We start from the raw sequence: 23446 nt of genomic DNA on the forward strand, positions 1-23446 counted from the left end.
AGAAGTGACTTGGCAGGGCTGGGTACTGCCTACCGAGGCCTAGCTTGGTGCCCCGGCCCTAAGTGCTTGCTCCTCTGTCCCAGAGCTGCACTCAGCTTCTCCATGTGAGTCAGGGTGGGTTTAGTGAAATGGGGTAGGGGGTGTTCCCTTTGGCTCCCAGGGTGAGAGGGGGGCTTCAGATCTATGATGTAGGGTCCAGTCCTTCAAGGTCCGCTGGTTCCTAAGGGTCAGTGTGTGGCACCTTTATGAACCAGCTTTTTTTTGAAATAAGATCTTGCTATGTAGCCCAGGCTGGCCTTGAACTTGTGGCAATGACCTTGCCTCAGCCTCCCTAGTGCTGGGGTGACAGGCGTGGCCACCACGCCCGGCTGTGAACTGAACAGCTTCTGATGGGTGTGTAGTGGGGGGGCGGGGGTGATGGGAAACCACACTCATAGCTGTGTTGTCCTAGTCCCCGGGAGGCCACCAGAATGGGCGTCTCCCTGCCAGGCCCAGGGACTCCCAGATAACATGAGCGTGTGCTGATGTCCACCTGTGGGACCTGGACCCTGGGGCTTTAGATGCTTCCCTTCTCCATGGGGGACGGGCAGCCCCGGAGTAGAAATCACTGGAATGGGGCCAGGCTTCTGCAGAGAGGTAAACCACTGCGTGACTCTCCCCGGCTTTTTCCAGGAAGGTCTGGAAGGAGGGACGGAGCCATGACAAGGGTTTTGGGCAGAGCAAAGCAAGCCCGAAGCCCGTAGGAGTGAGCAGCTGCAAGGCAGGAGGTGGAGCTGCAGACGGACTCCAGGTTTTTGTCCCACAGCAGCCAGGCTGCTCTGCAGTGACTGGGGCCAAGAGGACCAGGGTGGATGGGGCTGAGGAGGGGACATTTGGGCCTGGCTGGAGCCGAGGCTTTGCAGGCAATGTGGATGGTTTCTGACGGACTGGACGTGAGAGGTCGGGGAACAGCGAGGGAAGTTTCTGGGCTCTAGCAGCAGGGTGGATGCAGATTTTGTTTATGGCGTGGGACAGGCACAGGGGAGGCAGGTTTGGTGGGGAAAAGCCACATGTTCTGTGTGGACCACGTTGCTCAGAGGTGAATAGCAGACACCTAAGTGGGGCCGGCAGGGGCGTGGTCGGATGGACGCTGGTGGAACCCCAAGAACCCCAGATTGCAGACCAGCGCTAGGGACCCCTGAGGCCGGAAGTGGTATTGGAAGGCAGGGGTCTCAGGGTCCTGGGCCTCAGGATATCTCTGGATAGCAACGTCAGCATCCGCCGGGCCCGTTTAGCTCACCCGACACTTAGGCATTGACTGGTTTTCATAGAAAGACACCATAGGAAGAGGACAAATGGCCTTTTCCACTTAAAACACATCCGCATGTTGTACGTGGAGAAAAGTCAGAGAACCTGCAGAGAGGTCGAAGGAAGGCGTGCCAGGAGTTTGCCAGAGAAGTCCCGCAACTGCATGCCTTCAGCCTCGAGGACAGGCCACATCCGGTTGGTCTCCATGGAGAAGGCCACCGGCCTGCATGATTGACAGGGCCCCAGCCAAGGGCTGGAGGCTGCCCCGAGTAATGAACCATTGGCTCTTCCTGCTGTCAGGGTCCCAGAGAAAGAATTCCGCTGCCGTGAGACACCAGCCATCCCAAAAAGAGCAATTAAAACTCATGTTTGGAATATAAAGTGAGGGCTTTCAAAGCTCGTCAGTGTCTCGCGTTCCGCAGGAGGTGCACGGGTTGTTCTTAACCCTAATGGGCAGAGTCGGGGATTCTGCCCTTAGCTGGGGCAGTTAAGAGCTGCCTTGTAATTTGGGTTTCTCTTGTCAGGTGAGGGCTGGGGAGAAGTGGGGGGAGCAGACCCCGGGAGGGGAGCCCCCAGGGAGAGGCTCTGGGGTAAGTTGAGGCTCGTGTTGGTGAACCCAGAGTGGGGTGCAGGGTGGGGGGTGCTCACCAAAAAGAATGAACCCTAGAGCAAGAGCTACCCGAGGCCCTGGCACCACTGGAAGCACCACCGGAAGCCAGAGAAACAGGGAGGGGCTCCCTGGGGTTGGGTAAGCGAGACAGACAGGCGAGTCCTTCGGGGAACTTCCACTGTGCAGGGTACTCCTCATGAGGCGGGACTAGGCGTGGGTGTAGCTGCCCATCCGCAGGGTCCCCTGGCGCACAGCACGCTCTTCCTGGTGGGCTCTGAATGCTCTCTGGCGATCGGCCTCGGTGGGGAACGTATCAAGATGGGGACCCACCTGCCAACAGAAGAGGAAAAGGAGGCTGAGGTTCTTTCTGGCTGCTCCCACCCCCCTTCCCATCCCCTCCTTCGATCTTTTGTTTGTTTGGATTTTGGTTGTTTGTTTGTTTGGTACCGGGGATCAAACTCAGGACCTTGCACTTTCGAGGCAGGCACCAGAACCACTGAGCTAAATCCCCTGCCCTGTGTTTTGTTTTTTGAACAAGGGTCTCACTACGTAGTTCAAGCTGGCCATGAACTCACTAGGTAGCCCAGGTTGGCCTCCAATTCTCAGTGATCCTCCCGCCTCAGCCTCCTGAGTGCTGGGATGACAGGCGTGCACCACCAGGCTTCACAATCTTAGAGAATAATAAAAATAACTGTTTAAGGGGGGGGACGTCAGTGAAGTGCCATGAGGCCCAGCACCAGGCAGAGAGGGTGGTGAGGCCCAGGGCATTGAGGGCGGTGGCTGAGGGGCTGCAGCATGCTCAGTCGCTGCTGGGAGGATGTGTCAGAGCAAAGATGCCCCAGCAGGACGGCACCACACTCCACAGGACTCACGTCACCTTCACAAGCCACACAGGCCATGCACTGCAAGGCGACCCTGTGCTGCACAAGCTCCAGAATGTGTCCCTGCTTTTGCAGAAACCCTAACCAAACGTGCTGAGCCAGACTCGAGGAGGGGCAGCTTCTGTGTTTAAGATTTTAGGTCCTCAATTCTGCAGCCAGCCCTTCCCTCTTGAGACACAGCGGTGGGCAAAAAACTCTCCTGTCCCCTGGTGTCCCCTGTGTCTGTGAGCTCACCTCCAGGAGCGAGAAAGTCCCACCATTCCTCCGGGGATAACCTAAGGCATGGGGGAGAAGGGGCTTAGACTCTACACATCCATCCATCCGTCCATCCATCTGTCCATCACCTGTCTTTCCATCCACCCATCCGCTCCTCCATTCATGTCTACTGAGCACATCTCTGTGTCACACCGCGGGGATTCAGCCATGAACAGGGGAGACCCTGCTCCACCCTCATAAATTAGGGGGACAGCAGTGACAGTCGCTGGACCATCTCATTACAGTCAGCAGGGGCTGGGGCATGAGCAATGAAACCCCAACCCTCGAAGATCAGGGGAGGTGTCCCTGGAGAGGAGAAACTGATAGGAGCTCGAAGGATGTTCAGGGTCCCCGGGCACAGGGGACAGCCCAGGGCCCAGGCAGGTGTGGTCGGCCCTACAGTGACCCCATTTTTGCTCCCTAGGGGGTGTGAGCCCCTGCAGCAGGCACCTCTGCCCAGGATCAGCAGGCTGCAGTGGCGCAAGCTTCCTGGAGGTCCGTAATCCGGCTGTGTGATGTCCACTCCCAGTCAGGGTCCACTGACCCCAGCTAAATTCTCCCCTCTGCATTAACCGTGTGTTCTCCTCAGCACAGACATGCTGTGCCCTCACTCTCCCGTCCTGCCTGCCTGAACCTTGTTATCAGCAGGCGTCCGAGGCCTGCTCAGCTCCCCCTTCCCACACTGGTCATGAATAAACGCTGGACGTTCTGGGAGTCCTTTGTCCTTGCTGCCCAGAGCAGCTCAGATCAGCCTGAGACTCAGTTTCTCTCAAGGCTCTGTCGGTGAGCTTTTAATTCCCTCTTTCCTGTCTCTTGGATGTTGTACTGGCTCGCAGGAGGCCAGGACCCCTGCAGGGCTCTCTGGCAACTCCCATTACCCTTCCCTACAGGCCCCATGGGGACTCCATACCCTGGGAAAACACAGCCACAAGTCGCACATCCAGACCAGTGCAGGATTCAGGAGGCCTCGGACCCACAATGGCAGCGAGCCCCGGAGCCATCCAGGGGTGCAGAGTTTGGGGGTGCATAAGCCTCACCTTGGGCCTCTTGTAACCAACCCAGGCCAGAGCCAACCCCAGAGCTCCTGGTCCTGTAAATATCTGGTGTCAAATGCGCCATGATCGATCAAACGGCAACCTTGTGCTCAGCCCAACCTCCAGGGTCATAGAAATCCGCAAGTCACCTCACAGGAGTGAGGGGGACAGAGAAGACCCTTCATGTGGCTCTGGAAGAAACAGGCAGCAAAAGGGGCTTTTAGGGGCACCTTTGTGTCCCCCCAGGTGACAGCTCAGCTTTCGTAGGAGGCAGCATCAGCTCGGGGGGCTCTGTCCCTGCAGCCATCAGCAGTCAGGGTGCTGCCAGTCAGGACACAAGCATTTTACCCCTATGTGTGTTTTCCTGATAGCCATAATTACAAACCCAATGGAACCATGCTTATTAGTATGTCAAAATAACTTTCCATGTGGTTACAATGTCGCTGCGATGATAATTGTTCTCTTTAAAAAAATTGCAATAGCCTTATTGGGTTTAATGAGCATAAACAAACTGCACTGAATAGGTAGAGTTTGAGTGTGGACATCATGCCCAGGAAATCACCACTACAATCAAGGCAGTAACAATATTCATCACTTTCAAAAGTTTCCTTTTGCTCTGTTGGTATTTTGTTAAGAATAGTTTCTTTTCTTTGGTACCAGGGATTGAACTCGGGTCCTTGCACTTTCGAGGCAGGCAGTGAAACCACTGAGCTAAATCCCCGGCCCTCTCCTGGCATTTTTAAAGAACACAATTAGTACACACAGACTGAATAACAGCCACAATGTCCCTCAGTTTCAGAGCGCGCTCATTTTGCCCAAATGGAACTTTATACCCGCTCCTGGGCCCTCGGCAACTCCTCGACTCTCTGCTCCCCATCCTTGCTGTCCCTGCACAAGGATGCGCAGCTTTGGGGGCCTTGTCTCTGCGGTTCCCCCACATCCCTCCCTGGCCTTTGGAGGGGGCTGAACTGGTGACCGTGGCCTCATTTGGAGAAAAGATTTTTGCAGGTGAAGGTTAAACTGAAGAGCTCAAGAGGAGATCATCCCAAATTACTCAGGCAGGCCCTAACCTGAGGACATATCTTTTCTTTCATCTGTTTAGGGTAGATAGAGCTATTTTTATTCCAAAGGGCTTACAATCGATTCTCTGTCAATCAACTTTATTTCCAAACAGAACTCCCCATATAAACAAAGCCAGGGCACGTTAAAGTGTGTGACGGGGTCAGTTTTTCCAAACATCGCTAACAAATAGAGACGGGAGAGGTGCCAAATGCTGTGACCAGGACATGGGTCTTTCAAGACAAGGAGGGGCATGTGAAGCTGGAGCCCGGGACGGAGCGCCAGGCCAGGGCCTAGAGGTGCCAGGAGCCACCAGAGGCTGGCAGAGCCAGGAAGGCCCCTTCCCTGGCCTATCAGGGAGCGCAGCCCTGTCCAGGCCTTGGTTTGGGCTGTCTGTTCTTCAGAGCTGGGAGAGAGCTGGGTGTGCTAGCGCACACCTGGGGTCCTGGCCCTCGGGAGGCTGAGGCAGGCCAGCCTGAGCTATCTAGTGAATTTGAGTCCAGCCTGGACTACACAGCAAGGCCCTGCTTTAAGCCTCCCAGCTTGTGGTCATTTATTTATGGACGCTCCCCGCGGCTCAGCCCTGCGTGGTGCCAGCAGCTGCGCCAGCAGTGGGTGGCCGTGGCTTGTGGCCTTCACTCACACCTTGGTCCCCAGGGGGCTGTGAGGGGGTGGAGGCCCTGAGAAGCTGCCCAGCTGAATGCAGAGGACAAAAGAGCACCCGAATTAGAATTTTTCTTCTCAGTTTTTTGTCTGTCTTGGGTTTTGGAGACAAGGCCTCACTGTGTAGCCCAGGCTGGCCTCAAACTTGCAGCGATCCTCCCGCCTCAGGCTCCCTAGTGCTGGGATCACAGGCGTCCGCCACCACGCCAGGCTGAAATTTTCTCTTTGCAGTCTGCACTGACATAGCAACTGCCCCAAAGCCGAGACATCCATCCATCCATCCATCCATCCACACAGAAACATGGATTAGGCACCCACTGTGTCCCCAGGGCAGCTGCTCCAGGCACTCGGGGTCCCACCGGGCCGGCGCTGCAGGATGTTTAAGTGAAGCCACCTGGGTGAATCAGGTGTGAGTGAGGTGGACAGGGCGCACTGGCTGGGCGCTCAGGGCAGCTTCTCTGACCAGGTGGACTTGCACGCGGCCCGGTAGAGCTGGGATGAGGGCCAGGAGAGGGGTCCTGCAGTGTGGGCAGAAGCAGGAGGGTCGGTGCCTCTGGGGCTTGGCTTGTCCCTGAGTCCGAGGCAAGAACCAAGGACAGGCTCAGTGGCTGGGCCTGAAGCACCCGCAGGCTGCGCTCTGCAGGTGGAAAGACTTCGGGTCCCCCACGATTCTGCCCCAGACTGGACCCAGGGCCGCAGGGCTTGAGGCACCCAGCTCACGGCCCCTTGCTCACTGCTCCCAGTGAGGCAGGGAGGGCCATGGACAGCACATCCACCTGGCCCCGTCCCACACGCACACGCACGTCCCCGCTCAGCTGCACACAAGGGGCCTCGGCACGAGCCAGCCCTGGAGTCCTGCGTGGTCGCAACCCCACGGTGCCCTGGAGCCCGGGTGAAGCGCCATGCAGTAAGGAATTCCTTCTGTGAGGCTTCTAAATTAAGCCATCTTCGGTCTGTCTCCGCCTGGAGCTAAGAAATTGTAACGGCTTTGGCAGGAGACAGCTTTGCTGAATGGAGCTGCAAGTCGCTTGAAGGTCAACACAGGTAAATAAGAGGCCAGCGCGGCCACCCGCCAACAGCCCCAGTCAGTCAGGGGGCAAAGGAGAGGGTCCCCTTCCAATGTCCAGACCAAAAGAGCCCTGCACAAATGCCCGGGGACCCCAGCGAGCAAGACAGCAGGGCCCCGCATCCCAGCCAGGAGTCCTAGAGAGTCGCTCTACTGGCGAAAGACGGTTACACAAGAGTGTGACTCCGGACTCTAACTGTCTGGGGCAGAAAGGTTCTCTGGGCAGGAAGGGGAAGCTTGTCTGGAGGAAAGAAGAGGAGAAATGTCCCAGGCAGTGGAGACCAACCAAAGGCCGGAGGTGGGAGGAACTGAGAGAAGCAGCGGAAAGGAGCGAGCCAGTGTGGCCAGTGTGGCTGGCTGGGGCCAGCAAGGTGGGGCAGGAGGCAATCGGCTGTCTGTCAGGTCTTAGGAGAGACTTGTGTTCGAGGGCGAGGTCGTCTGAGGGAACCACAGTTCCCTTTGCCTCCCGGCAGCCTCGTCATGGAAGATGCTCAGAAAGTCAGGGTTGACCAAGAACCCGGGGTCATCGAAGGCAGCTGTCCCAGGCTATGGATGGAGAGCCCGAGGCCCAGCCGTGGGAGGCGGCTGTCCCAGGTCACCACACTGTGCCCATTTGTCCCTTTGACTACGTTTCATTAACTTTGCTCTTAACTCCATTTCCTCCTGTCGTTGAGTTTGAGCTGCTGTTCTTTTTCTGGCGTACAGAGTTCTCTTAGCCAGTTACCTTTTCATCTTTATTTTCCTAACATGAGCATTTCTATTCCAGCAGCCACTTTCGCTCCAAGTCCTCTTCTAGCTAACCTCACCAGGCCTGGGTTTATTTTTGCTCAGTCCTTTTCTTTTCTTTTTTTTTTTGGTACCGGGGATCGAACTCGGGACCTTGCGCTTGCGAGGCAGGCAGTGAAACCCACTGAGCTAAATCCCCGGCCCTCTCAGTCCTTTTCTAATCTAATTTCTATCTCATCTCTGTTTGGGTTTCCTCTGATCTCAAAGTTATTTATAGGAAGGCTTTTAAATATGCAGGCAATTCTATCAGTTACATTTGTTATTGATTCCTTTTTTTTTTTTTTGGTACCAGGGATCGAACTCTGGTCCTTGCGCTTGCGAGGCAGGCGTCGAAACCACTGAGCTAAATCTCCAGCCTTCTGTGTTCCTTCTTTTATTTGATGAGCATTAGTTGAGCACCTACTACGTACCATACTGTTCTGGGCACTTAGGTACAGTGAGAATTCACCTCCACTCTCATGGGGCCAGACATTGGTGATAAAAATACCATCACGAAATTAATGGTTCAGTTATAGTTGTACTAAATATTAAGCCAGTAACATGGGCTTGTCCCAGCCGAGTTTGTAATACATAGACTCAGACTCATACATTAAACAGGAACCCAGAGAAAGGGGCAGGGGTTGGGGCCCCACCATGATGGGAGAAGCTCTGAGGGGACTCTTGGGGCCACCCAAACACCCTGTCGCCAGGGGACAGCGGTCAAGCAGGGAGAGAACATTTCAAGTCCATAGATGGTGACAACAGGGACGAGTCTGAACCAGAAATGGGAACTTGGAGCCTACTACGGAGGGCACTTGTGACTGGACCACTCTGAGAGGGAGTTGGCCTTGGCCTGGAAGCCAGGGTGCATGCCACCCCAGTAGCCGGATGTCCATGTTTACGTGAATACTTGGAGAGCTCTCAGGAACGTCTACTAAGAGAGGTGTGCAAGGCCGCCTCGGGGTGCCCTGGTCAGAAGAGTGTGTCAGGGGGAACTTGGCAGGCAGAGGCCCCAGAAAGGTGCCGTCCACCGGGCAGCCCCTCGAGCCCTGAGGCTGTTTAAATCCCAGCCAACTCAAGTTTAATAAAGTAAAAAAAAGGCCACTTCTTCAGTGGCACTTGCCACACTGCGAGTCCTTGGTGGCCTGGTGTGGCTGTCCCTGCTGCCAGGTGGATGTGGGGCTTCACTGTCACACAAAGCCCCTTTGGACAGCGCTGCTCTGATTTAGCCAAAACAGCATGGTTAAATCTCAAAAACACAAGGTGTAGGGAAACCAAGTTACAGGGAAAAGTCACAGAAGTCACGGAGCACAATTGTGAGAAAGATTTAGGACACACAAAGCGATTTCCTGTATTATTCAAGCATGTGTGTGAATTTGGTTAAACAAACACATGGCCAGGCACAGTGACACCCACTTGTAATTCCAGCACTCGGGAGGCTGGGGCAGGAGGATTGCCAGGCCCACCTGGGCGACAGAGTGAGTTCAAGGCCAGCCTGAAGTACACAGAGAGACCTTGTCATAAAGAAAACAAAAACAAAATGGACCCAGTCCCACTCACGGGCAGCTGAGTCAGCCCCTTCTCATTAGCCACACGATGGTCCCCGACCAGACGCCCGGCCTTCCTGAGACAGGTCTAGGGACTGAGAAGCCGAAAGGGAGGCTTGGAGGAAAAATAGCCAGGTTTAAAAAAAGAAAGAAAGAAAGAAAGAAAGGAAAGGAAATCTGCCGAAGAGCTTAGGGGAAAAAAAATGACAGCTGCAGAGATTTTAGGGTTTTTTTAAGTGACAACTGCTCAGGTGATGGGGAAAGAGGTTTTGCTGTGAAAGACTGAGAGGCTGTCTCCTCTAATGAGAAGCACTTGGAAATTATGGATCAGTCCCAGGTCAGTAATTCCTGTCAAGTTCGGGGCAGCTGGAGGTCAGAGGCCCCGGTAGAACACAAATCCACGCCTGGCCTGGTCGGAGGGAGGCAGGCCAGACCCTAAGCTCTGATGTAGCGGTTGTAGTTTAAGTAATTAATGAGGTAACAATCCCTCCCGAGACATCTGGTCCCCTAAATTGTTATTCTGCTTTGGGCTCTAATTTCTCTGTGGTCTAAAAATAGATGGAGCAAGGACACAGAGCCTGACCCTCCCTGCTGACACGCGCTGTGGGTTCAGAGAACAGCCAACCCCAGGCTGCCAAAACAAACTTCTGTCTCCCCACAACTCTGCCAGGGGACCATGGCAGGGAGCAAGGAGCAGCAATGACCCTCTGAAGGGGAGGAAGGATGACAACCCTTATCTGACAGGAGAGGTAGTTAAGACGTAGCGGTCCTCCTGCCTCAGCCTCCCAAGTGCTGGGATTACAGAATGGTTAAGATACTGGCTGGAGAAGGCCCAGCTACTAAGCAGCAAAGTCTGCATAGAGGACCAGGTCTGTGCTCAGGGACTTCCTGGGGCAGAAGAAAACATGGACATGGATTTGCTGTTTCCAGGAGCTGTCCAGACACCTCTAGATCATTCCCAAGGCTCCATACATAGTAGGGCACTGCCATTATTCTGAGATACAATGTACATCGAAAGCACTCCCCCACTGAAAGGGTAGGAACAATGATGTCAGTGTATTCATAGGGCTCCACACCTACCTGGGGGGTTTTAGTGTAGCACATTCCCTCACTCACCAAAGATGCTTCCTGCCCAGGAGCAGCCACAGCCCCCTCCTGGGCAGGCTCTAATCCATTTCCTGTTCCTGCGGATTTGTCTACACTGCAGTCGGTACCATGGAATCAGACCACTGTTGTCTTCGGTGATGGCCTTCTCTCACTTAGCCTAGTGTTTCAGGGTTCACCAAGGCTGTAGCCTGGATAGATAAATAGATATTCTTGAATATATTTCTATATATTGAATAATATTTCTTTTTAATGGATAGACCACATTTTGTTTATCTATCAGGAGGAGGATGTTGGAGTTGTTTCATTTTTTAATTTTGTTTTTGGTACCAGGATCGAACTCAGGACCTTGCACTTGCGAGGCAGGCAGTGGAACCACTGAGCTAAATCCCCGGCTCATTTTTTACTGTTATGAACAATGGTGCTGGGACTGTGTGTACAAGTTTTTGTGTGGCTGTGTGTTTTCCTTTCTCTTGCAGACCTGGAATTACTGGGCTATGTGGGACTCCGTTGTTTAACCTTTCAGTATTTTTCAAAATGATGGTTCTAGTTCTATGTCCACCAGCAATGTATCGGTGTTCCTGTTTCTAATAATCCTATTTATTTTTTGCTTTTTGAGACAGGCTCTCGCTGTGTATTCCAGGCTGGTCTTGAACTCACTTTGTAACCCAGGGTGGCCTCCAACTTGTGGCGATCCTCCTGCCTCAGCCTCTTGAGTGCTGGAATTCCAGGTGTGCACCACGTATCAGAGCGGGCGCAGAGTGTTCTGCATCTCCCTAATGGCCCCTGTGGCCGAATGCGTCTGCATGTGCTTGTTGCTCATCTGTGTATCGCCCCTGGAGCGATCTTGCCCACTTTGGAATTGGTTATTTATCTTCTTATAAGTTAGAAGAGCAATTTCTACATTCATCGATATAAGTCCTGTATCAGACATGTAATCTGCAAATATTTTCTCCTGCTCTGTAGGTTTTCTTTTCACTTTCTTCATAGTATCATTTGGAGCAGAGGCGTTTTTAATTTTGGTGATGTCCAGTGTATCTGCTTTTCCTTTAGTGAGCTGCATTTTATTTCCTCTTATATAAATATCATGTGACATAAAAGACAGAATTTAGGGGTCCTCAGCCGTTCATTTAAATGGCCCCTGTGGGGCAGGGGTGGTGAGTCCATACCGCTGCTGGCCACGTGCTGTTTCTAGATATTCTAGGTCCCGGCACAGGGGCAGAGTGGGCAGTGACGGAGTAGCGAGGTCTGCCGCAGGCACAGGTGGCAGAGGGCCGGGCACCGCCAGGAGAGATGACCCAGTCTCCCAGGTGACAAGGAAGAACACAGATGCTCTCCCTCCCCGGGCCACCTCAGGTCGCCTGGCCCGGGACGGGAGGTGGGTGCGACCGAGGGAGTACTTGGAGGAGGCCCCATGAAGGCCCGGCGTGGCTCCCTGCAGCCTTGTGCGTTAGAGCACACCCTGTATCTGGCAAGGGTGCTGAAACCAAACAAGCGCTAACAGATGCACGCATTTTGACACCAGCCCTGCTTCTTTTTTTTTTTTTTTTTTTTGGTACCGGGGATTGAACTCAGGTCCTTGCGCTTGTGCAGCAGGCAGCGAAACCACTGAGCTAAATCCCCGGCCCCCACTGCTTTTTAAAACCATTTCATCCTCACACAGGGTAGAGAGCAGGGGAGGCCGGCCAGGCCACAACTCTAACTGAGCCCTCTGAGGAGAGGGGGACCCCTGAAGCAGTCCTCACCCCCAAGGGGCTTGGCTGCCCCTTCTGCCCGAACCCATCCCTAGCCGGGCCGTGGTGCCCCACTCGTGGGGAGGGGACGGACTGCGGGGCGAGTGGGATAGCTGTCTGGGCCACCACTGTCGTCTTGGCTTTGCGTCCCGGTTTCTCTTTGAAACGCCTGGGCCGGGGAGAGGTGTCACAGGGCGACTCAGGGAGAGAGACCCCTTCCCACCCGGTTCCCGTCCCCACCCTAGAGCCCACAACTCAGCACGCGCATGCGCACACACACCCAGGATGCAAATGATAAGCGCCCAGCCATCACGGTGAGGCTTGACAGAAAATAATGAGAAACACTAAATCTTTTATAAGGTCAACACTCGCCTTAGCCGAGCAGCTGTCAAACAAGAAAAGAATTTAGCACCAGAGCCACGAAACTTCCATCGGCTCATTAAACCCAACAGGGCCCGGGCCTGGCGTGGCGGAGGAGACGCGGGGCCTTCCGTTTTGTGTCAGTAATTTGCGGCGGAGGAGGCAGAAGAAACAGCCAGCGCCAAAGGGGCCCGGGGGGCGGCTGGGGAATCGTTAGCGCGCCAGGAGCGGCCGCGGCTCCTAATTGGAAGCATTGGGCATTATCAACGGAGGATTTGCCTCGACTCCCTGACAGCTAGTGGGCCCAAAATGATCGCCCACTTGTCAGTGTAAAAGACCATTAAAAACAAACCGTTTTGATTTAATTGGAGGCGGTGCACCGCGGGGCCAGGTGAGCAGGCTCAGGCTCGTCAGCCCCGTTCACCCGGGCTGCACCCTCTCCCTCGGCGTGACGGGTGGGCCAGGTGGGGGCGTGGGCTCCCGCCTTTCAAACGCTGTCCGGGAGAGGAGGGAATGGGAGATAGGAGCTTCACACGCTCAGCAGCGGCCGGGTCTGTTTCCAGCAGGGCCGTCAACAAGGCCGGCAGGGCCGAGCTACCGGGAAGGGGGGTCCCCTTCTTCCCAAAGTTGGTTTGGCGCTCTTCTTCCAGCAGGAGGTCCCGGGGCATGGGCTGGCGGAAGTACTGCAGTGTGGGGCCCCGGCTCCCATGCTCATCTGCCCATCCGACTCGGAATTCAGGCCCTGGAAGGTCATGGCGGGCCCTGGCACCACAGACAGGAGGCCCGCTCCTGTCCTTCAGGCACAGATGGGAGTGAAGGAAGACACTGAAGGGGACATGTTGGCCGAGACCCTTCTGGGGTGGCTTTGTGAAGGCACAGCCCAGTCATCTGGGCTGTCTCAGCAGTGTCCCCTCCTCCCAGTGGAGGCCACACGGCGGATGACTCTTAGTCAAGCAGCCTGTTCTCCCAGTGAGAAGCCGCCCCTTGCATAAGCGCCAACCCCAACTCCTGTGGTTCTCCCAGGGAGGCGGGTGCCCCAGCACACAGAGCGCACCAGTCTGCATGTAGAATCCGTGTGTGAACCACAGTGTGGAGGCCCCGCTGCCAGGGACTGTAGGTTTTGCATGTTGATTCTTGGCATCATGTACCCTGTGAGTACTTGATAAATATTAATTGGCGTTCCCAGATCTGGGAGAGGCCTGCGTATTTGTATGTCAATCTCACCCCAGCTCACAAAGCAGTGATCTTGTTTGTGCTGACTGCTGCTGGGACAAGACGACACAGGCCAGCCCAGGCGGTGCCGTCGGGCGTGCAAGGGAAAGCCGGGCGGAGGCACTCGGCCGATCCCTTTGCAAGCCTCCGCTGCTCGCTCTGAAGAGGGATCAGGGTGGGAGGAGACACCAGATCCCTGGTGAACTTCAGACTCCAGAGCTCCAAGTTTGGCTGCTGAAGTCAGACAACAGGGATTCCTTAATTACTTTCTCTGGAAGTTTACGTGGCAGTGCTTCCGCAGGTAGCACAAGGTGCTTATCCAGGCACACAGTGCCTCAGCTGACAGAGTCTTTGATTTTGTGCTCGAATGCAAATCATGTCCTCTGCTGGGCCATCCACACGGTGCCCGCCAGTACTTATCACTCATTCATAGGCTGTTGAGCAACTCCCAGGTCACTGCCCAAGCAGTGGGGGACACAGTGAGATGTTTGGTGTCTCAGCCCAGCGGGGTGCAGCACACTGCAGTAGGGACTGGTGTTGTTATTCCTCTCTTCTCTTAATGGAAATAATGATCAGGAAGAATTCTTTCTTGTGTCTTTTAAGAGGGGACAGAGCTTTCTGTGATTGACAGGGCTCTGTCCGGTCACAAGTAGGAATAATAGAGTGGAGTGGCCTCCGCTAGACAGGAGGATGTCAATGCTGTATTCTGGATGCTGTTCTGAGGGAATGTTAGCAGACGGCAGGCCTCCAAGGGTCTTGGGGTAACTGCTATTAGGGACACCTAGTAGACACTGAGTAAATCTTGACTGGATAAACAAAAGGATGGATTATTAATGGATAAACAAAAGGATGATAGATGTATGGGCATATGGGTGGACAGATGGGTGGATGGATGGATGGATGGATGATGCCTGAATGGATGGATGATGCCTGGATGGATGGATGGATTGAGGATGGATGGATGGATGGAAGGATGGATAGATGGATGATGCCTGAATGGATGGATGGATGGATTGAGGATGGATGGATGATAGGTGGACAAGGCATGGGTGGTTGGGTTAAGAGCTTGGGGTGAGACAACAGATTAGAAATTACCTGAGATCCAAGCATCCTAAAGATTTTCTCCATCTATTATGCTTAATTAAACTGTTTTATCTTCTTCAATATTTACACCATTTCCTTCCAGGTGATTTGCAGTACCCAATGGATTGCATGTGGTGTGAAGTAAGACATTCAAGGGTTGTGTACAGCAGACTGGCAGACTCTCAGGCCCCTGAGTTGAGCAGATTCTAACTCTTACCAGTTTCTATCTACCACGTGGGGCACAGACGAGCACATTCTGTCCTGTTGACCATGTCTTCTACACAAGAAAAGGGACAGCACTAGCACTGGAAGGTTAGGAACACAGGTTTTGAGTCAGACAGATCAATGTTTCCATCTCACATTCCAGATGTGTGGCCAGGAGCCTTGGTTTCTCACCTACAAAGAGGAGGTCATTCTGCCCCTCTCGTGGGCCTGGCCAAGCAGCCAGCATGGTGCCAGCACCCAGAGCAGCAGGTGTTCTAGACATGCTGGCTGCTGCTGTTGTCCAACTGTTTGGGGTACACAGTTCCTACTGCTACTCTTTCCTGGAACTGCCCACCCGCAGGGAATTTTCAGTCTTGTATTCAATGACCCGGGCACCACTCATGGCCATCTTCAAGTGCAGTTTCATTCAAGAATAAACAGAAATGCAGTTCAAATGGACAGATGTTCATGGCAGCGGATAAGGTAGAGAACACAGCACTGCCTGGCAGCATCCACTATCCTTGCCAGTTAGGGCTCCTCCTCCCAACACTCAGAGCTCTGCCCTGGGGCACAGTTGAGAACCTGGCATCTGTGGGAAACAGCATCTGACTTAGGGAATCTGCAGAGGAGCTGCCCACTCTTCAGGCTCCAGAAGCAGGAGGTGTGACCAGGAGGTGGAAGGTGGGAGGAGGCAGATTTGGGATGAACTTGAGAAAGAGGTTGCTGTGGACTGAAGCATGTGGAAGTTCTGACTCTGATGGGATGGTACAGGAAGTGCGCCCTTCGGGGGTGATCAGGGTCAGAGGGGGTCGTGAGGGTGGGGCCCACAGGCTGGGATTAGTGTCCTTACAAGAGGGGACACCATCGAGCTCCATGCTGCCCTCTGCCCTCTGAGGACACAGTGAGAAGACAGCCAGCTGCAAGCCAAGAAGAGGCCCCTCGTCAGAACCCACTATGCTGGCACCTCGATCTTGGACTTCCAGCCTCTAGAACCTGAGGAATAAACATCTGTTGGTAAAGCTGCCTATGCTGTGGTTTTTGTTATACCAGCCCCAGCTGACTAACAGCAAAGCTCATAAACCTTAGGGCTGCTTAACAAAGCCCATCCTTACAGGCATGGCGCCTCTCGCCTCTCACAGGCAGGCCCCAGCAGGCTGCACAGCAGGGGTGAAAAGTGCACCCCTGCCCCACCCCCAGAAATGCATACTTCACACACTGGTGTGAGCTGATGTTGACCCAGGGAGCCCAGGGAGCTGCTTGCTGGAAATGCAGGTGTGTTGGGGTTGAGGTCCCAGAATCTTCGGCGGACACCTGTCCTCAGAGGACCTGGCACAGCCACGTTGAGAACTGCTCATCCACGGGACCAGAGACTCAGCGCTCTGTGACCTTCCCTGACAGGCCCAGGCCACACGCGGGACACACAGCCGCGCCTGCTCCGCTCCGCCATGCTCCTCTCCCGCTGTGCAGATGCACACAGGTGGCCACAAGGCTGGGGCCTGGAGCCCAGGACTCACACTGCACCGCACTCCCTCCACCCCTCGCTCCCACACGGCAAGCCTGCATCCAGGTCAGGGACCTCTTTCCTCTTCAGCCTTGGAACCAAACTGCAGTTTAAAAGATGCTGAGGGTCTTTTCAAGGTCTAATGGCTTTGAGGGAAGTGGGGAATGGGTGGTTTTTTGCAAGGGCTTAAAGCCAGCCAGAGCAGGGCTGCCACGACCCTCTGATGCCCATCAAAGCCTCACTTCTGACCCGCCTTCACCTCCCCCCACGCCCTGCAGGTAGCCACTGGCCCTGACCGCAGTTTTCAGGCTGATCAGCTCCTCCAGGGCCTGAGGTCTGCAGCCAGCATCCCCACTCTGCCCCTTGCAAGCCGTTAACCTTGAGCACGTGACTTTCAGCCTCGGAGCCTCAGTTTCTTCAACTCTGAGTCAAGTGACTGCCCCTGGCCATGAGGGGGCACACAGGTTAATTTGCACAAGCACCCAGGCCAGCACCTAAGGAGGACTTGGGACAGGCCGGCTGTTGGTGTTGCTGTCCCCGCGGCCATCTGCAAGTGCCATCGTTAAGGTCACTTCCTCCCTCTGCCCTTACAGCATGGGATTTGGTCCGGCTGCCTGCATTTGTTTGTTCCACCCGAGGGGGCCGCTTCCCAGGACTTCTCTGAGCAGAGGAAAGGAAGAGGGGGGCGGGAAACCCCCGCTGTGCCTTATTTCCTCCTCAGCGGTGCCCAAGGCCCAGTGCCCAAACACCTTGCATCTCCCAGGGAAACCAGCAAGGTGGTGTTGGCTTCTTGCAGCATCTGGATTCATCTCACCTGCTCTTTCATGACCCCCGAGTTTATCCCAAGCAGTCTTCAAACACTGTTTCTCTCTAGCACCTGCAGCTGGCTGTGCGTCGGGCAGCTGAGGACCCCTGTCACTCCCGCAGTGCTGGGGCTGGGGGCACACTTGGCAAGAGACCTTCAAGGGGTGTTGAGGAAGTCGTCCCAAAAGGGATGGCCACTAGCCCCACTCTGCCCAGCCCCTCGGGCACTCTGTAGCTCGTGAGGGACTGTTTCCTGGGGGTGAGCTGGAAGCAGGAATCCAGGACCCCAAAGTCTCACCCACTCCTGAATCTCACCATGACTCCTACTGCTTCCAGAGATCCCAACTGTGTGTGCTGAAACAAGCCGTCTCCCTCTATTTTTCTCAGTGATTTTCAAAACAAAAGTGGAAATATTTCCCCACCCAGTGCGGGGAGAAGAGTTTTCCAGATTAAGCTGAAAATCCCCAAGAGCAGGCAGAATTAAGGGGGTGGGGCAGCCAGGCTGCGGGGTAGTGCCCGTAGAAGTGCCAGGCCCCCCTTCCTGGGTCGTCTTCCCGGGTCCACCACGGTGCCCGGCAGTGCTGCTCCCACACACCTCCCTCCCTTCCCATCCCTACACCGTCAGCTCCGGGCATTTGGGACTTGTCAGTATTTGAGCGGCAATGTCACCTCCCGAGCAGGTGCCTGAAAATTCAGTACCCCTGGGATGCCGGATTATATAAGACCAGTGAAGCCCCTGCTATCCCTTGGGAGAGTCAGCCCGTCTGCATACAGATGGGTTTATAATGGGGCATCTGTATTTGGGGAGGGATGTCAGCCGCATCAGGGCCTCTGAGTCATCCTCCCCAGCGCCCTGTTTCTGTGTGTGACACATCGCCTGCCTGCACCCAGCGCCCTTCGCGGCGGCAACATAGAACGGTTCTTATTCCAACACGCCAGAGCGGCAGGGTTCTTAAAATACACACAGTGTGCGGCCCTGGGCGCAGCAAGCCGTGGTGGGTCTGTCCTTCCCAGTCCGGTCTGGAGAGCGGGACTCTGGGTTTGGGCGTACCCGGGGGAAACAGCAAGCCCTTCCAAGAGGCGGCGGGGTGGACGGGAACGCAGCCTGCTCTGGGGGTTTAACAGAGAGTTAACTTTCCAGCCAGCTATGATTTGTAAGAGAGCTTAAAGGTGGCAAAGAAAATCCTTTTCTTAGATTCAGCAGCTTTCACTAATCAGCTGCATCTCCCGGTGTCGCTGCCTGGCTGAGTGCGGCTACATTTCCCCCCCCTCGGTCTGCAGCTCCTGTTAGGGAGCCGGGGGCCCAGGAGACCCAAGCAGGGTTAGTCTTCCACCAAGGAAGGCGGCCGATCCCGTGTACAGAGCACACGAGCTTGTAAATCAAACTGTTAGCTTAATAGCTTGGGCCATTATTCTAAAGCACTGGGGCTGAAACCAAACGCCAAATGAAAATATAGTCCATTTGTTCATACTTTGGTGGCTGAACGACTATGTAATGTCAGCGGGATCAGGGCCCCAGAGAGGCCAGCTCTTGGGAGGGCTTCGAGGTGCAGGGCCAGCCCCTGTGGAGGGAGCGTCAGGCGTCCGTCGGAGCTCCCGTCAGAACTCCGACTGGGCCGTGAAGATCCCGCTTCACGGTGTCTGGACACTTCCACCAGGCAGGACAGGGTCCGCAGTGGGGCTGACCACTGGGAAGACAGCTGGGGAAGAAGGCAGGCTCTTCATCTTCTAAAAACATTTTTTAGGGCTGGGGATTTAGCTCAGTGGTTCTGCCGCCTGCCTCGAAAGCTCAATGACCCGAATTTGATCCCCAGTAACAAAAAAAGCAAAAAAAAAATTTTTTTTAAATAGCCTTGGGCTAGGAATGTATCTCAGCAGCACAGCGTCCAGCTGGCAAGCGTGCGGCCAATTCCCGGTACCAAAAAATAAAAAAATTTAAAATAGCCTGACTAGTTTTATAAAAACTACATGGACTCAGCTGGGTGCAGTACTGCATGCCTGTAATAAATTCAAGCACTCTGGGAGGCTGAAGCAGGAGGATCACAAGTTTAGACCCAGCCTAGGCAACTTTAGCAAGAACTTATCTCAAAATAAAATCATAAAAAAGGCTGGGGATGTGCCTCAGTGTGAAGGCCCTGGGTTCAATGCCCAGTACTGCAAAATTAAAAAAAAAAAAAAATCAAACCATGCAGAAGAGAACATTAGAGAAAGAGAAATCGCCCTCTCCTACCCCTATCACTATAGTTACCACGAAGCAGGCACCCTCTTCCCAGAGCCTGCCTCGCAGGGCCGATGCAGGGACCTGTGGGTGCTCTGTCTGTCTGTCCCACACCCAGCAGCATTAGCGGAGTGTCAGCTGGTGCAAGTGGGAGTTGTCCTTCCCAGACTGTCATGCTTCACTGTCCCAGCCGCCCAGCACGGGCCCTGCCACTTCTCCATAGCCACTGTCCCTGCTCTCGGCCGTTGTGATTGGCACAGCCATCACATTTGGGAGCATCCCGCCTTTGCCTTCAGGCAGGAGGACCAACTATCAGCTTTCCCTGGCTGGTCAGAGGGTCAGGAGGAGCAGGTGCCCAGCATGGGCCAGCCGTGACCATTTCAGCTACGAGAGCCGTGTGCCTCGGGTCGGGCTCCTCCTGACCTCCCTGTCTCCGTCCACCATGCAGCTCCCTGGCATCTGTTGGCCCATCAGGCCCCAGCAGTCATGGTCACTGCGTGGCTGTTCACCACAGTGTCAAAAGCAGAGAACACAGGTCTGGGGATTTAGCTCAGTGGTTTTGCCGCCTGCTGCACAAGCGCAAGGACCTGAGTTCGATTTCCGGTACCGGAAAAAAAAAAAAAAAGAAGCAGAGAACACAGCTTGGCACTGTGGTGTGTGGAGAAGAGATTGTGAGTGAATGAATGACCACCATCACCACCCGACAGCTGCCGCCGCTCACTGACGACCTCACGGGGGCCAGACACTTGGCACAAGGTGCATGTGCGTTCACGTCACATCCTGCCAGCCCTGCCAGGGGCATAGCTAGGGGTGGTAGGTGGGCAGTGGCAGGTCACCATGTGACCCAGGCCCGCTGGCCCTGGAGCTGCAGTCCCACTTGGACTCACCATGGTGCCTGCCCCCTTGGTAACTCCCAGAACACCTTACAAGGGCCCCGCTGGTGATTCCTGCACTCTGGGGACACACAATGAGGTCATGTCTGTCCCCTAGATGGGAACCCCAGGAAGGGCCCCAGTGTCCCCCAGTGGACAGCAGGCTTGGGATCTGCTACCTGCAAGAGCCCTCCCTCCACCCTCAGCCCTTAATGGTCGCCTGGGCAGAAAATTTGGAATCAAGGATCTTGGTTTGGAAGAGACCTTCAAGGGCTAATCATTCACACACACACCCTTTTTGGGGTGAGGGGTTTGAGATAGGAACTCACTATGTAGCCCAGGCTGGCCTCAAACTCTCAGCAGCCCTCCTGCCTCAGCCTCCTGAGTGCTGGGATTCCAGTGCACCAGCCTGCCCGGCTCCCCATTTTCAGATGTGGAGGCTGAGACCCCTGGGCTGGGCCAGCACACTGGGCCCATGCGTCCCCTCCCATCCTCCCCCCCCCCCCCGACACCCATGCCTCTGGCCGCATCACCGCTCTCTTGCCAGGCAGCTCTGCTGGCTGGGACCAGCCCATAGGCGGCCGCTGCGCCCTGCCGGCTGCCTTGGGTGTGAAAGGTGTTTAATTGTTTCTGACAGGGTTCAGCGCCGACATCTGTTGGCAAGCAGGAGAGTCCATTTAGGTTGTCCATCACCATGACGGCTCCGACGTTTTTGGAAACGCTTTTTCTCTTCATAATGGGGTCGAGTGGGGGCAGCAGGTCAGACAAACACCCTCCCGGGGCTTCCTGCATGACGCCAGCAGGACAGCAGCCTCAGTCTGGCTGCTGGCAGAGCCTTGAGACTCCAGACCCAGCTGGTGGTGGAAGGGGGCCAGGTTCTGGGGGGCACTGGGGCAGGCAAGTCTTCTTCCCCGCCTTTTTGTTTTCTGAGACAGGGTCTCACTATGCAGTTCAGACTGGCCTTGGGCTCAGTAGGTAGCGCAGGGTGGCCTGGAACCCAGGGTAATCCTCCTGCCTCAGCCTCCCAAGTGCTGAGGCTATTCCCATCAGTGGAATGCGGACATGACAGCTACAATTAACACATGCCCAGCCGTCCACACACAGAAAGAGCTCAAAAAGTATCTTTGTTGGCCGTACTTCCTGGCAAAGGGGACCCTGTGTGGCATCGTAGTGGCGGCAGCTGGGGGTGTGAGGCTTTCTGCTGTACTTTGCTGTGCGGCCCAGGATCCAGCCCTGCCCTGCCCATCCCACCCAGGACCCCACTTCCTGTGGTTCCTGGCTGACTAGCTGGGTGAGTGCAATGACCAGATGACAGGTGCCCAACAAAGCCCGGGCCTGCGCACGTTTTCTCTGCAGCACGGGAGACACCAAGCGGGTGCCCGCATGGGCTCTGCACCCCAACCTGGGTCCCCAGCCCCCACTCCCCGGACAAGGATGCAGCCGCCCATGTGCGGGCCAGGCACCGGAAGAAGGTTGGGTTCACTTCTGCTCCCAACGGGGCCAAGGGGTGTTGGTCTCATGACCGGAAGAGACCCTGCCCCACTGCTCAAGTCCTTTCTTTTGAAATCAGAGAGTTCATTTCTCCATGGAGCTGCTTGGGCCAAGGCTGCGGCTCACTGCTCAGCCGTCCGTGGTACCCAGGTGGGGGACGGGGCCCACCTGTGCCGCCTTCATCCACCGCCCTGGTTCTAGGCTGAGAGGGCCCGGATCCCTGCTGCGGAGCCCTGTGCAGGCGGCTCTGGGGGGGCCAGGGGTCCTGTCACACGACAGCACCAGATGTCAGGGCCATCAGAGAGAAGGGGCCAGGAGGTGGCCGGGACTGAGGGGACAGAGCAGAGCAGCAGGATGCCTTTCATACGGCAAACGCAGGGCGCAAAGGAGAGGCCGCTGCACTGGCAGCCGGCGAGGGGCGCTGTAAGGTGGCAGCGTGGCGGTGGTGAGCCCAGCTCTTTCCTTGACATCTGTGGTGAGCACGGCAGCAGCCCAGGCTGAAGGGCACCAGGGCTGTGGTCACTGACATACGCTGATGGAAGCCACTTGGGCAGGACACAGAGGCTGCGTCAAGGGGGACAAAGCAGGCTTCCCTGGCCACAGAGCCCAGCCTGTTCAAGTGCATTAGGCTCAGGAAGCCGATGGCCCCTTCTTTGTCTACACTGCAGCTTAAGGCAGCTCAGCAGCCGGGCAGCTGGCTGGGAACAGCGCCCTGAGCAGCTGTCTCCCCAGGCCGGGCGAGTCCCTCCTGCTCTCCAAGTTGGGCACACGCAGCCCCTCCCCAAAGCTCCCTCAGCTCTTTGTTTCTACAGAGCCACGGCTGGGCTCGCACATTGTTCTTTCCCTGCTGAGAGCTGAAGACCAAGCCCCGAGCCCCACCTGGGGTTACGGGGCTACTCTCAGGCTGGTCCAGAGAGAAGGGCCATCAGCAAGAAACCAAACAACAGGTGCTGGCAAGGCCAGGCGAGGCGGGGCGGGGCGGGGGAGAAGGAAGCCTCCCACCTTGCTGGTGGGAGTGTACACTGGTGCAACCGCTACGGACATCAGAGCGGAGAGTCCTCAGAAAACTAAAACAGAAATTCCATCGGGCCCAGCCATGCCCCTCCTAGGTGTCTTCCCAAGAGTTACAGGCATCACATTACAGTGACCCATGCACACCCATGTTTATAGCTGCATCTTGGAAGCTGCCTCTGTGTCCACCAGCAGATGAACGGAAAAGGAAAATGTGGTGTTTACACACAATGGAGTGCTACTCTGCCATAAAGAAGGATAAACTTGAGTCCTTTGCAGGAAAATGGATGCACCTTGAGACCATCATGCTAAGTGAAATACTTGAGACATGCAAGCTTAAATATTGCATGGTTTCTCTTACATGAGAAACCCAAGGTATAAAGAGCAAAATAAAAGTCTAATGTATAAAGCAATTAAAAAGCAAAAGGAAACAGAGGAAACAGGGAGATTGAACTTCTGCGAGAGGAAGAGCACCGAGAGCTGGAGGGAGGAGGGTGGGAGGGGAGGGAAGGGTGAAGAGTGGAGACAGTCATGTGCGTTAGCACCGCCCCGCAGGGCTGCAGACGCGCTGCAGACAGGGGCTGGCCAAATGAGGAGCTCTCAGGCCACAGCAGCCAGTCCCCCGACTCTTGTGCCGCTCACGTGGCTGTACCTCACCCACGTCTGCCAGCCACCTGTACACATCA

The 23446-nt window shown here is 55.3% G+C and overlaps 1 protein-coding gene across 3 annotated transcripts in view; it reads right to left on the reverse strand.

The window, feature by feature from the left end:
* Positions 1-1633: 1633 nt before the first annotated feature.
* The window catches only part of Cfap77 (cilia and flagella associated protein 77), a 109456-nt gene continuing 87643 nt past the window's right edge, over positions 1634-23446 (reverse strand). The window contains exons 6-7 of one of the 3 annotated variants that reach the window (XM_087182703.1): positions 2473-2567; positions 1634-2227 (exon numbers count right to left, since the gene is read on the reverse strand). In XM_087182703.1, coding sequence (XP_087038829.1) covers positions 2517-2567 — 51 coding nt within the window. In that variant the 3' untranslated portion in view covers positions 1634-2227; positions 2473-2516. Of the gene's footprint in view, positions 2228-2472; positions 2568-3012; positions 3054-23446 lie in introns of all 3 variants that reach the window. The other 2 variants (XM_021261825.2, XM_004849055.3) reach the window with 2 other exon arrangements.

The sequence above is a fragment of the Heterocephalus glaber genome, unplaced genomic scaffold, assembly GCF_053883595.1.
Source record: "Heterocephalus glaber isolate CG9 unplaced genomic scaffold, H.glaber_assembly_v1.0 deba00001479, whole genome shotgun sequence".
Taxonomy (NCBI): Eukaryota; Metazoa; Chordata; class Mammalia; order Rodentia; family Bathyergidae; genus Heterocephalus; species Heterocephalus glaber.